The 12,139-nt window shown below is 52.3% G+C and overlaps 1 protein-coding gene across 1 annotated transcript; it reads left to right on the top strand.

Moving 5' to 3' along the window:
* The first annotated feature begins 2,248 nt into the window (after positions 1-2,248).
* On the top strand, positions 2,249-8,920 carry LOC146009959 (uncharacterized). Its single transcript, XM_083150639.1, has 5 exons — positions 2,249-2,417; positions 3,501-3,586; positions 4,115-4,282; positions 6,343-6,400; positions 7,188-8,920. The coding sequence occupies exons 2-5, from the start codon at positions 3,509-3,511 to the stop codon at positions 8,435-8,437; spliced, it is 1,554 nt and encodes a 517-aa protein (XP_083006765.1). The 5' UTR covers positions 2,249-2,417; positions 3,501-3,508; the 3' UTR covers positions 8,438-8,920.
* The last annotated feature ends 3,219 nt before the right edge of the window (positions 8,921-12,139 follow it).

The raw sequence follows: 12,139 nt of genomic DNA, 5'->3' as shown, positions 1-12,139 counted from the left end.
GCATTGGTCAGGCATTGGCATCGACTGGTTTAACAACGCACTCCAGGAAGCGCAGTGAGTGTGAGGGAAGGGCATTTGTGCAGGGTGGGGGTTTTTCAGTGCCCGGGCAATACCCGAAAACCTCAGTGGCGGGAAGAGGCGGTGCGCAAGGCAGGCGGAGGAGGGGAACCAGCTGAGGTGGCAGATTCAACCTCGGCGTGGGGCCGGACGACAGGCTCCAGCTTTCGACGGCGGGCCATCGGCTGCGCGCCAAGCGAGAGTGATCTGCGGGGGCTGGCTCCCAGGAACGGGAGGGGGCGTTGCTGAGGGCCTACCGCGTAGGTATGTGGCACGCCCCAGCGCAAATCAATGATCGGCATTGATAGGCTCTTGCACCTTGCCCACCGCTCTCTGTCCCCACCCGGCAAAACATTGGTTAAGGATTGTGAATAAAACTGTGGCCAATGATTTAATCCCAAAACTTGTCTCAGAGTATGATTTCAAGGGGAGGGATAATTGGGACGGTCTAGCAGGAGCACAGCAGGCCGCCCTCTCTCCTTTAAGTAGGTGACTGTACAGCCTGTGTGGACGGACTCCGGAGCTCCCGGTGCAAGAGTGTGAGCAGGCAGTAAATACTGCCTGTATGCACTGCTCGGTGGGAGGGGGGGATGAGACTGTAGCTCCAGGCTGCCCAGTGTGGAACATGTGCAGCAGCGCACAGGCACAGTAGCCGGTAATTGAATGCCAGCTCTGTAAAGGTAACAGGGCTAGCTAGGAAGCCGCGATGAGCACCGCATCTCCCTCTTGGTGCCGGACTGAGGTGACTGCCTGGCCAGCTGCCAATCAAAAATAAGAAGTGACGCTGCCCCTTCCCTACGCCGGAGGAGACTGATGTGAGGGAGGAGATCCAGGAGGCAACGCTGCAGAGGTGCGCAAGCAGGCTGGGAGGGTTTAGCCGTTTCCATGGCAACTGCACACGCCAGCTGATCTAGCTAGGCTGATTTACAGCAGGTGCCTGACGGCTGCCGCCCCTAGGCCCGTGCCCCACGGGCCTAGTGACAAATCCGGCCCTGCATACCGCCCCCCTCCCTCCCGCATAAGCCCAGTGGCAGTGGTAAATTGCCACGATTTGCTGCTTTTCAGGGGGTTAAATATGAAAATTGCACCCTTTTAGCACCGCCCCCTCCTCAAAGAGCCATTTGCATTACTGACCCCGCCCCCAAAAGTGCTGCTGACAGTCTCCTCTCCAGGGTTCTTTAAAAGTAGGCAAGTATGACTTAAGGCCCATACACACTGGGCGACTTTGAGCTGAAAGCCGCCCCGTGTGTATGGCCCAGCGGTGAGCGCTGCTATGCGCTCCCGCAACATTGCCGGGAAAGCCGTTCATCTGCTGGTTATATCAGCAGATAAGCGGATTTGAGGACGGCTTTGCATAGCGCTCCGCTATACAAAGCCGCCCCCCCCCCCCCCCCCTGTTGGCGCCGGGCAGGGGGAAAGCCGATCAGTGTGTATGCACTGAGAGGCTTTCCCCGCAGCGATCTGCTGCCTGGCCGTGCTTCCTGCTGGAATGCTGCCTCCCGGCCATTTTACCCCCTCCCGGCCGGGCTCCCCCCCGCTCCCCCTGACTGGCCGGCCAGAGTGCCAGGTGTAGCTTCCCACCGTTCGGACCGCTGCCCGCCATTGCACCCCCGCCCCCCTATGCCGCTCCGGGCGCCACCTTTGGCTGCCTGCCTTAGTCGCCCAGTGTGTATGGACTTTTACCAAGACTCGGTCATCAGGGCTCCCTACTGCTGTGACTTCCAGTGCTGTAAAGTGAGCTGTTGGTTTGCAGTGTCACTTTACTGCATTGGGGGAGGGGGGTCACAGGAGCAGCGCGGAGAACCAATGACCAGCAGCCCTCACAGGAGAACCAATCAGCGGACCCTGAGGAGCATGGCTTCATAAGGGATCTTCTGCAGCACCCAAGCGACTCTACAATTGCAGATCAACACTGATAATAATAATAATAATAATAATACATAGCACAGGACCAGACACCAGTGTGAACCTCAAACCGACTCATGCAACATGCTGCAGCTGTACCATCTGTGACATGGTCACTGGCTGTAGTTACACGCTGCCGCCACAGGTGGCGTCTGTCCCCCGCAGAGAACACACGAGACGCATCGCTATAAGGAGGGAGGACAAGAACGAGGCTTGCGCCGCAAGACCCGGAAGTCAGCTGACCCGTTACATCGGAAGCTCCGTCAGGCAGAGGCAAGGAACGCAAGCGGCGGATGTGACGTAGGGAGTCTGGAAGCGCCCTTTTCCGGAATAGTTGTGACACGCAAAATCAACTAGCGGACCGCACACCGGAAGTGACGTCTTAGGCACAACCTGGAATAACTTCCGCTGGAGGACCGGTGTCCAAGTTACTGTTGTCATATCGTAGCTGTGTGGTGAGAGGATGCTGCTATTCATCTTGTCCATTCTGTGCCTTCTCTTCTCCATTATGTACACGTTCATACACCTGCTGTTATCCATGATGTGCCTTCTCTTATCCATTATCCCCCTACTCTTATCCATGATGTGCCTGCTCTTATCCATTATCCCCCTACTCTTATCCATGATGTGCCTTCTCTTACCCATTATTCCCCTACCTTATCCAAGATGTGCCTTCTCTTATCCATTATGTGCCTTCTCTTATCCATTATCCCCCTACTCTTATCCATTATGTACACGTTCATACACCTGCTTTTATCCATGATGTGCCTTCACTTATCCATTATTCCCCTGCTCTTATCCATGATGTGCCTTCTTTTATCCATTATTTCCCTGCTCTTATCCATGATGTGCCTTCTCTTATCCATTATCCCCCTACTCTTATCCATGATGTGCCTTCTCTTACCCATTATGTACACGTTCATACACCTGCTTTTATCCATGATGTACCTTCTCATCCATTATTCTCCTGCTCTTATTCATTATGTGCCTTCTCTTATCCATTATTCCCCTACCTTATCCAAGATGTGCCTTCTCTTATCCATTATGTGCCTTCTCTTCTCCATTATGTACACGTTCATACACCTGCTTTTATCCATGATGTACCTTCTCATCCATTATTCCCCTGCTCTTATTCATTATGTGCCTTCACTTATCCATTATGTGCCTTCTCTTCTCCATTATTCCCCTACTCTTATCCATGATGTGCCTTCACTTATCCATGATGTGCCTTCTCTTATCCATGATGTGCCTTCTTTTATCCATTATTCCCCTGCTCTTATCCATTATGCGATGCGCCTGCTCTTACCCGTGGTGCCTCTGTTCTTACCTGTGGTGCATTGTTCTTACCCGTGGCCCGCCTGCTCTTATCCGTGACACGCCTGCTCTTATCCATTACGTGCCTTCTCTAATCCATGATTCCTCCCCCTTCCCTTATCCATTGTGTGCCTGCTCTTATCCATTATGTGCCTTCTATTATCCATGATCTCTCCCCCTTCCCTTATCCATCATGCTCATGTTTAATACTATATATCCTGTAGATCAGAGGATGGACAAGAGCAGGACTGCCATCAATGACAGGATATTAAGTCTTACCCTGGAGATCATCTATGTACTGACTGGAGAGGTGAGGGGGTCTGGGGTGTCATAGTGTAATTTGTCTAATCCATGGGTCCTCAAACTGCGGCCCTCCAGATGTTGTGAAACTACAAATCCCAGCATGCCTTGCCACAGTTTTGCTATAAGGGAGTGTTAAAACTGTGGCAAGGCATGCTGGGATTTGTAGTTTCACAACATCTGGAGGGTCACAGTTTGAGGACCCATGGTCTAATCTGATGACATCTTTCAGCTGCAGTAACTACTAGGACCTCATCCACCCCGTGCATGGTTAGGTGACTCATGTGCAGAGCATATGGACCTATACAGGGTGCAGCAGTCACGTCCTCACTGACATTGTGCTATTGTGCATTTATGTTGTAGCCTTTTCATGTAACAACCCAATGCGGGAAGTCTGACACTGTGTTTATATAGCTTTCTTATAACTGCCTTGATCAGTGTTATCTTAAAACAATATCAATGATGTGAATACTGTACACTGTATGTAATATTCATGCTGAGCTGTTAATGTTATGACGTTTATCTATTTAACATGTAGGATTATGCTGTTGTGAAGAAACGAAAATGTGGCCGTGTGTCAGGAGGACGGAGCAGGACCCAGAGCCCCATCACGGTGCCTCCACCGCACTCTCTGATACATGAGAGGCACAATGACCAGAAGATCCTGGAACTCACCAACAAGATCATTCAGCTGCTGACCGGAGAGGTGACTGCTGGGAATGGGACATTATACAGTAACACCGGGGGATGTGACCGGAGAGGTGACTGCTGGGAATGGGACCGTTATACAGTAACACCGGGGGATGTGACCGGAGAGGTGACTGCTGGGAATGGGACCGTTATACAGTAACACCGGGGGATGTGACCGGAGAGGTGACTGCTGGGAATGGGACGTTATACAGTAACACCGGGGGATGTGACCGGAGAGTGACTGCTGGGAATGGGACGTTATACAGTAACACCGGGGGATGTGACTGGACAGGTGATTTGCTGGGAATGGGACGTTATACAGTAACACCGGGGGATGTGACCGGAGAGGTGACTGCTGGGAATGGGACGTTATACAGTAACACCGGGGATGTGACCGAAGAGGTGACTGCTGGGAATGGGATGTTATACAGTAACACCGGGGGATGTGACAGGATAGGTGACTGCTGGGAATGGGACGTTATACAGTAACACTGGGGGATGTAACAGAAGAGGTATCTGCTGGGAATGGGACGTTATACAATAACACTGGGGAATGTGACTGGAGAGGTGACTGCTGGGAATGGGACGTTATATATTAACACCGGGGGATGTGACCGGAGAGGTGACTGCTGGGAATGGGACGTTATACAGTAATACCGGGGGATGTGACCGGAGAGGTGACTGCTGGGAATGGGATGTTATACAGTAACACCGGGGGATGTGACCGGAGAGGTAACTGCTGGGAATGGGACGTTATACAGTAACACCGGGGGATGTGACAGGAGAGGTGACTGCTGGGAATAGGACGTTATACAGTAACACCGGGGGATGTGACCGGAGAGGTGACTGCTGGGAATGGGACATTATACAGTAACACTGGGGGATGTGACCGGAGAGGTGACTGCTGGGAATGGGACATTATACAGTAACACCGGGGGATGTGACCGGAGAGGTGACTGCTGGGAATGGGACGTTATACAGTAACACCGGGGGATGTGACTGCTGGGAATGGGACATTATACAGTAACATCGGGGGATGTGACCGGAGAGGTGACTGCTGGGAATGGGACGTTATACAGTAACACCGGGGGATGTGACCGGAGAGGTGACTGCTGGTAATGGGACGTTATACAGTAACATCGGGGGATGTGACCGGAGAGGTGACTGCTGGGAATGGGACCTTATACAGTAACACCGGGGGATGTGACCGGAGAGGTGACTGCTGGTAATGGGACGTTATACAGTAACACCGGGGGATGTGACCGGAGAGGTGACTGCTGGGAATGGGACCTTATACAGTAACACCGGGGGATGTGACCGGAGAGGTGACTGCTGGGAATGGGACGTTATACAGTAATACCGGGGGATGTGACCGGAGAGGTGACTGCTGGGAATGGGACATTATACAGTAACACCGGGGGATGTGACCAGAGAGGTGACTGCTGGGAATGGGACATTATACAGTAACACCGGGGGGATGTGACCGGAGAGGTGACTGCTAGGAATAGGACGTTATACAGTAACACCGGGGGATGTGACTGGAGAGGTGACTGCTGGGAATGGGACGTTATACAGTAACACCGGGGGATGTGACAGGAGAGGGGACTGCTGGGGATGGGACGTTATACAGTAACACCGGGGGATGTGACAGGAGAGGTGACTGCTGGGAACAGGACATGGACGATGGCTGTATAATTGTATTTGTGACACTTAAAAAGTAGAGTGTACAGGTGGGGTACGGTCATTGGGTCACCAGCAAGTTGTTAGACAGTCATTAGGTCGACACCACTAGGTCGACATGAGATTAGGTCCACATGCAGTAAGGTCTACAAGTTTTTAGGTCGACGGGGTCATTAGATCTAAGTTTTTCTTTTTTACTTTTTTTTTGCCGACATGTGCCGACAGGCGGTATTTCATGCCCTAACATCCACTAGGGCATGGTGGGAGAAAGAAATAGTGTTCCGAGCATAGCAAGGCACCGTGCCTTAAGCCTAGCGAGCGCAGCGGTACTTTTTAGTGTTTATGTTGACTGTGTCTACACATAATGGTAAAAAAAAAAATCTCTCTGTTCCTCAGGACTGGGACCACGTAGGAGTACAGGAGGTGTTGGACAGTCACTCACCCCTCGAGTCGGGTAAGATTATATTATGGAGTAATGTATAGTTATAATAGCACACATGTATGCTTGGCCGTATTTAAGGTATTTCAATAAAGGGTTAAAAATGTTGTAATGGTGGTACGTGCAAAATCAGTTGTCGATGAGTCCTGAACTTTATTAACCTAGAATTTGATCAATGAACCCTTAATTATGGACTTCAGTTACCTTAGCTTGTTAGTTCAGTCATTACTACAGACACATAACTTTATAATGGGGAATAGGCCCATACTTAGATCAGGGGTGAGATTTAATGGGATGAGAGTTTCAGAAAGTGAGAGATTTGGGAAGAAATCTCCAGTTTTTTTAAAGCACCAATCATTTACCCTGCAAAATCAATCTGGTTGTGCAGTGTAAATGATTGCCGCTTTAAAAAAACAGATTTCTTGCCAAATCTCTCACTTTCTGAATCTCTCATTCTATTAAATCTCACCCCAGGTATCCAAGATTCAATCTCAGATCCCCTTTTTACTATACCAGGGGTATGCAACTCCCAGCTGCAGTGGAACTACCCATCCCAGCATGATCCTTGAAGTTTTAGCATGACCTAACAGCAAAACTGTGGCAAGGCATGCTGGGATGTGTAATTCCAAAGTATAGTCCTTTCAAATACTGAGCACAAGGATGTTCATAATTGTCGACAGCAGGGTCAGTTGCACCACCTCTTGGCCACATTAGGAGCGGCGCGGCCCCCTATGGGCAAAAGCTGGGTCAGCGGGGCCCCCTCTGCATGTAATTCTAATTTTATCCAATTTCTTTGCACCAGGTTTCTGTGAACACACTGTGAATAAATCCACATCTACCCGCGTGAAGGAGGAACTGGCCCCGGTTGAAGCCAGAGATCTCAGTGACACTGACCTGGACACGCCAACAGATCGCACACTGTATAGATCCATGCACGTCAAGAAGGAATCGGTCTCATGTACCACCCAAGAGACTAACGTAGGTTCACCCAGCACTGGTGCACACGTGGTACAGTCCATTTCATGTGGAGACGTAAATGACCTTTCCCCAGCAACTAGTGATATTCAACATACACCAAGTCCAGCTCAGGGAGGATCGTGTGATGAACTAGACCTCACTGACAGCGATTCAAATACAGGGGCTGATTACCCTCCCTGTCCTGACACGGATGCTTACGACAAAGAGGATGGTGAAACGTATGTTGGTAATGACTCAAGCGAAACGTATGTTGGTAATGACTCTGGTGAATCCTTCCGTTACACATCAGCTTCTCCTGCCCCCCTGCCCCCACTCAGCTCAGGGGTGTATGTGTGCTTAGAGTGTCAGGAGTGCTTTACCAATAATGCAGATCTGTCTGAGCACCGCGCTGCCCACAGAGCTCCGCACTCTGTGATATGCTCGTACTGCGGGAAGTACTTTGCCTCCAACTCGCTGCTCTCCAGGCACCAGAGAGTTCACACGGGGGAGAAGCCCTACACCTGCTCTGTCTGTGGGAAGTCCTTCAACCAGAAGTCGCTGCTGATCACGCATTACAGGACCCACACGGGGGAGAAGCCCTACTCCTGCACCGAGTGCGGCAAATGCTTCATCAGCAGCTCCAAGCTTAGCCTGCACCAGAGAACCCACACAGGGGAAAAGCCCTACTCCTGCCCGGACTGCGCCAAGCGCTTCAGCTGCAGCACCAACCTCATCCTGCACCAGAGGACCCACACGGGGGAGAAACCCTTCTCCTGTGCAGACTGCGGCAAGTGCTTCAGCCGCAGTGCCCACCTCAGCCTGCACCAGCGCATCCACACCGGGGTGAAGCCGTACGAGTGCGGTGAGTGTGGGAAGTGTTTCAGCCGCAGCACGCACCTCATCCTGCACTCGCGGATACACACCGGAGAGAAGCCCTACGCCTGCACCTGCTGCGGGAAGTGCTTCAGCCAGAAGTCGTCCCTGATGACACACTGGAGAGTACACACCGGGGAGAAGCCGTACTCCTGTGCCCAGTGTGGGAGGAGCTTTACTAAGAAGACGGTTCTCAACAACCACCTGAAAAGCCACAGTTAGCGCCATCTCTCATATCTGTGGCCCCTTCTGCTAAACTGTGTGTGTATTGGGTCTGGCCAGAATGTTGACATGGGCATATGGTCAGGAAAATAGTTGACATTCATAAATGCCGACCTATCGTTGTGTCGACATTTTACTTGTCAATATCGGGCTATCGACAATAAGAAAATCTGTGCAATTTTTAAGGTTAGGCTAAAAATATACAAAACACGATAAGTCGACATTCTGGTGTCGACTTGGCTAATATGTCTATATTATGAGCATGTAGGCGTTTTCACCATGTAAACTCTGTGAATGTTGACATACTATTTGACCTGATGTCCATGCTGGTATATTGACACAACCATCAGAACCTGTCGATATTCTGAATGTTGACTATCGCACACCTGCCGGCCTATGTCGATGGATGAGGTCACATTATTAAAGCATGCATGTGGAAATGTTGGGTACTTTTGCTGACATCGCAATAAAATGTAAATCTGTATTTTTTGGTAATCTGTATAGTAGTTAGAATGGTGTCTTCAAAAACGCTCTGGCTCTGGTCCCTGACATCACTGGCAGGCTGGCTCCGCCCCCTGACGTCATGGGCCCCACCCCTGGATGTGGCCATTGGATAATACAGATGTGTCTGAAAGGGTGTATCGGGAAAAACTATGACCCTCTTTCTGTTTTGCGCCTATGGTTCTCCTCGCTATTGTGACAGCGCCCCCTAGTGCTGCATATATTCTGATTAACACTAATTTAGAGTCTTTAGACTATATTTCATATTTAATATTTGTTTCCAGTGTGATTGATTACCTCCTCCATTTTACATAATCTCCCGGCAGCCCAGCACGTGTGTCAGCAGGCACTGACAGGGCAGGGAGAGGCACTGACAGGGCAGGGAGAGGCACTGACAGGGCAGGGAGAGGCACTGACAGGGCAGGGAGAGGCAGTGTGCCTGTGTCTTGGGGCGAGTATTACTAAACCTCACCCATTCCGCTCCCCATGGCCTAGCACTCCCTAATGCCTCGCACTAACCATCCCCCTAGTGTCTCACACTAACCCTCACGTCATATCCTAAACCTCCCCCTAGTACCTCACACTTACCATCCCCAGCCCATAGCCTAGTGCCTCACACTGACCCTCCCCCTAGTGGCTCACACTGACCCTCCCCTCTCACAGCCTGTTGCTGAGCTGCCAGTGAGTGCAGAACTTTTAACATTGATTCCTATGGAAAAATCGGGTCATCGCATCGCATCGCATCCGATGGTCGCATGCGATGCGATGCGATGTCCCGATCCGACCCGATTTAAAAATCGGACGCCCGGATAACTCACAAGTACCGATGTCAGAGACTCTGCCCGCCCATCTCCCCGGGAGTCTCAGGGTATCAGAGGATGGATGATGTCAGAGACTCTGCCCCCCCCCATCTCCCCGGGAGTCTCAGGATGGATGATGTCAGAGACTCTGCCCCCCCCATCTCCCTGGGAGTCTCAGGGTATCGGGATGGATGATGTCAGAGACTCTGCCCCCCCCATCTCCCTGGGAGTCTCCGGGTATCGGGATGATGTCAGAGACTCTGCCCCCCATCTCCCCGGGAGTCTCAGGGTATTGGGATGGATGATGTCAGAGACTCTGCCCCCCATCTCCCCGGGAGTCTCAGGGTATCAGAGTGGATGATGTCAGAGACTCTGCCTCCCCCCCCCCCATCTCCCCGGGAGTCTCAGGGTATCGGGATGGATGATGTCAGAGACTCTGCCCCCCATCTCCCCGGTAGTCTCAGGGTATTGGGATGGATGATGTCAGAGACTCTGCCCCCTCCCCCCCCATCTCCCCGGGAGTCTCAGGGTATCCGGATGGATGATGTCAGAGACTCTGCCCCCCCATCTCCCCGGGAGTCTCAGGGTATCGGGATGGATGATGTCAGAGACTCTGCCCCCGCATCTCCCCGGGAGTCTCAGGGTATCGGGATGGATGATGTCAGAGACTCTGCCCCCGCATCTCCCCGGGAGTCTCAGGGTATCAGGATGGATGATGTCAGAGACTCTGCCACCCCCACCCCCCATCTCCCCGGGAGTCTCAGGGTATCCGGATGGATGATGTCAGAGACTCTGCCCCCCCATCTCCCCGGGAGTCTCAGGGTATCGGGATGGATGATGTCAGAGACTCTGCCCCCGCATCTCCCCGGGAGTCTCAGGGTATCGGGATGGATGATGTCAGAGACTCTGCCCCCCCCATCTCCCCGGGAGTCTCAGGGTATCAGGATGGATGATGTCAGAGACTCTGCCCCCCCCCCATCTCCCCGGGAGTTTCAGGGTATCGGGATGGATGATGTCAGAGACTCTGCCCCCCCCCCCCATCTCCCCGGGAGTCTCAGGGTATCGGGGTGGATGATGTCAGAGACTCTCCCCCCCCCCCCCCCCATCTCCCCGGGAGTCTCAGGGTATCGGGATGAATGATGTCAGAGACTCTGCCTCCCCCCCCCCCCCATCTCCCCGGGAGTCTCAGGGTATCAGGATGGATGACAGACATGGTCCATGGTTATAGTCACATCATGTTTATGGGCAACACATAAAATACAAGATTTTTGGGGGGATTTGGTTTTCTGCATTTTTTAAAAACTTTTTCCCACTTGCATGTAGCTGGGCCATAGTGGGCGGGGCTCCGGGCCTGGAGCGTGGTGAGTGGTGGGGTGCACTAACAGCAGGTACACGGACACAGGGGTTAACACTGACACCAAAAAGAGGGAAAAACTCACTATGACGGTCAATGGGCTAAGGTTGACAGAGGGGCGCAAGGTTGACACAGGGGAAGGTTGACACAGGGGCGGAAGGTTGACACAGGGGAAGGTTGACAGAGGCCGACAATGAGAAGGTCAATGTCAGTTATTCATGTTTTTTTGAGAGGGCTTTTGCCTACGGGCGTTATTTCATGCCCTACCATCCATTACTGCATGTCGGGATCATATAGCCACGTGCCGAGCGCAGCGGTACACTGACAGTGTCCATGTCGACTTACCTAGAAATTTGGGTAAAAAAAAAAGTGTGAAAAAGTAATGTCAACATTTTGACTGTGGACCTTCCCATTGTCCACCTATTGCTTGTGTCGACCTTCCAACCTTCGCCATGTCATCCTTTCACGCGTTCATATAGTCGACCCTGTGACCCATACCACACGTTATAACACTGTGATAATGTTGAGGTGGGGGGGAAGGGGGTTTTACTGTTGCCCTAATGCCAACAGCAACCAATCAGATCCTAGCTATTATCTTCTAGAAGGTGTTAGATAAACGATAAGTAACACCTGATTGGTTGTAAAGCCCCCCATACATTAGGCCTCCTGCGAGCTGCCTGTCAGCTCCCTGGGAGGAGCAGTGGGTGCAGCAGCGGTGAGGAGCAGTGGGGCAGGCAGCAGCGGGGAGGAGCAGTGGGGCGGACGGCGGGTGCAGCAGCGGTGAGGAGCAGTGGGGCGGACAGCGGTTGCAGCAGAGGTGAGGAGCAGTGGGGCAGGCAGCAGCGGTGAGGAGGAGCAGTGGGGTGGGTGCAGCAGCAGTGAGGCAGGTGCAGCAGAGGTGAGGAGCAGTGGGGCAGGCAGCAGCGGTGAGGAGGAGCAGTGGGGTGGGTGCAGCAGCAGTGAGGCAGGTGCAGCAGCGGTGAGGAGCAGTGGGGCAGGCAGCAGCGGTGAGGAGAAGTGGGGCAGGCAGCAGTGGTGAGGAGGAGC

The sequence above is a fragment of the Crinia signifera genome, chromosome 6, assembly GCF_055691185.1.
Source record: "Crinia signifera chromosome 6, ASM5569118v1, whole genome shotgun sequence".
In the NCBI taxonomy this organism is placed as follows: domain Eukaryota; kingdom Metazoa; phylum Chordata; class Amphibia; order Anura; family Myobatrachidae; genus Crinia; species Crinia signifera.
The sequence above is the reverse complement of the archived record's forward strand: the minus strand, read 5'-3'. Positions and strand labels throughout refer to the sequence as shown.

Coding starts and splice junctions, on each gene's coding strand:
- LOC146009959 (XM_083150639.1), top strand. CDS start 3,509: ATGGACAAGAGCAGGACTGCCATCAATGACAGGATATTAAGTCTTACC. Junction 3,587..4,114: donor TCTATGTACTGACTGGAGAG/GTGAGGGGGTCT, acceptor TTTAACATGTAG/GATTATGCTGTTGTGAAGAA. Junction 6,401..7,187: donor TCACTCACCCCTCGAGTCGG/GTAAGATTATAT, acceptor TCTTTGCACCAG/GTTTCTGTGAACACACTGTG.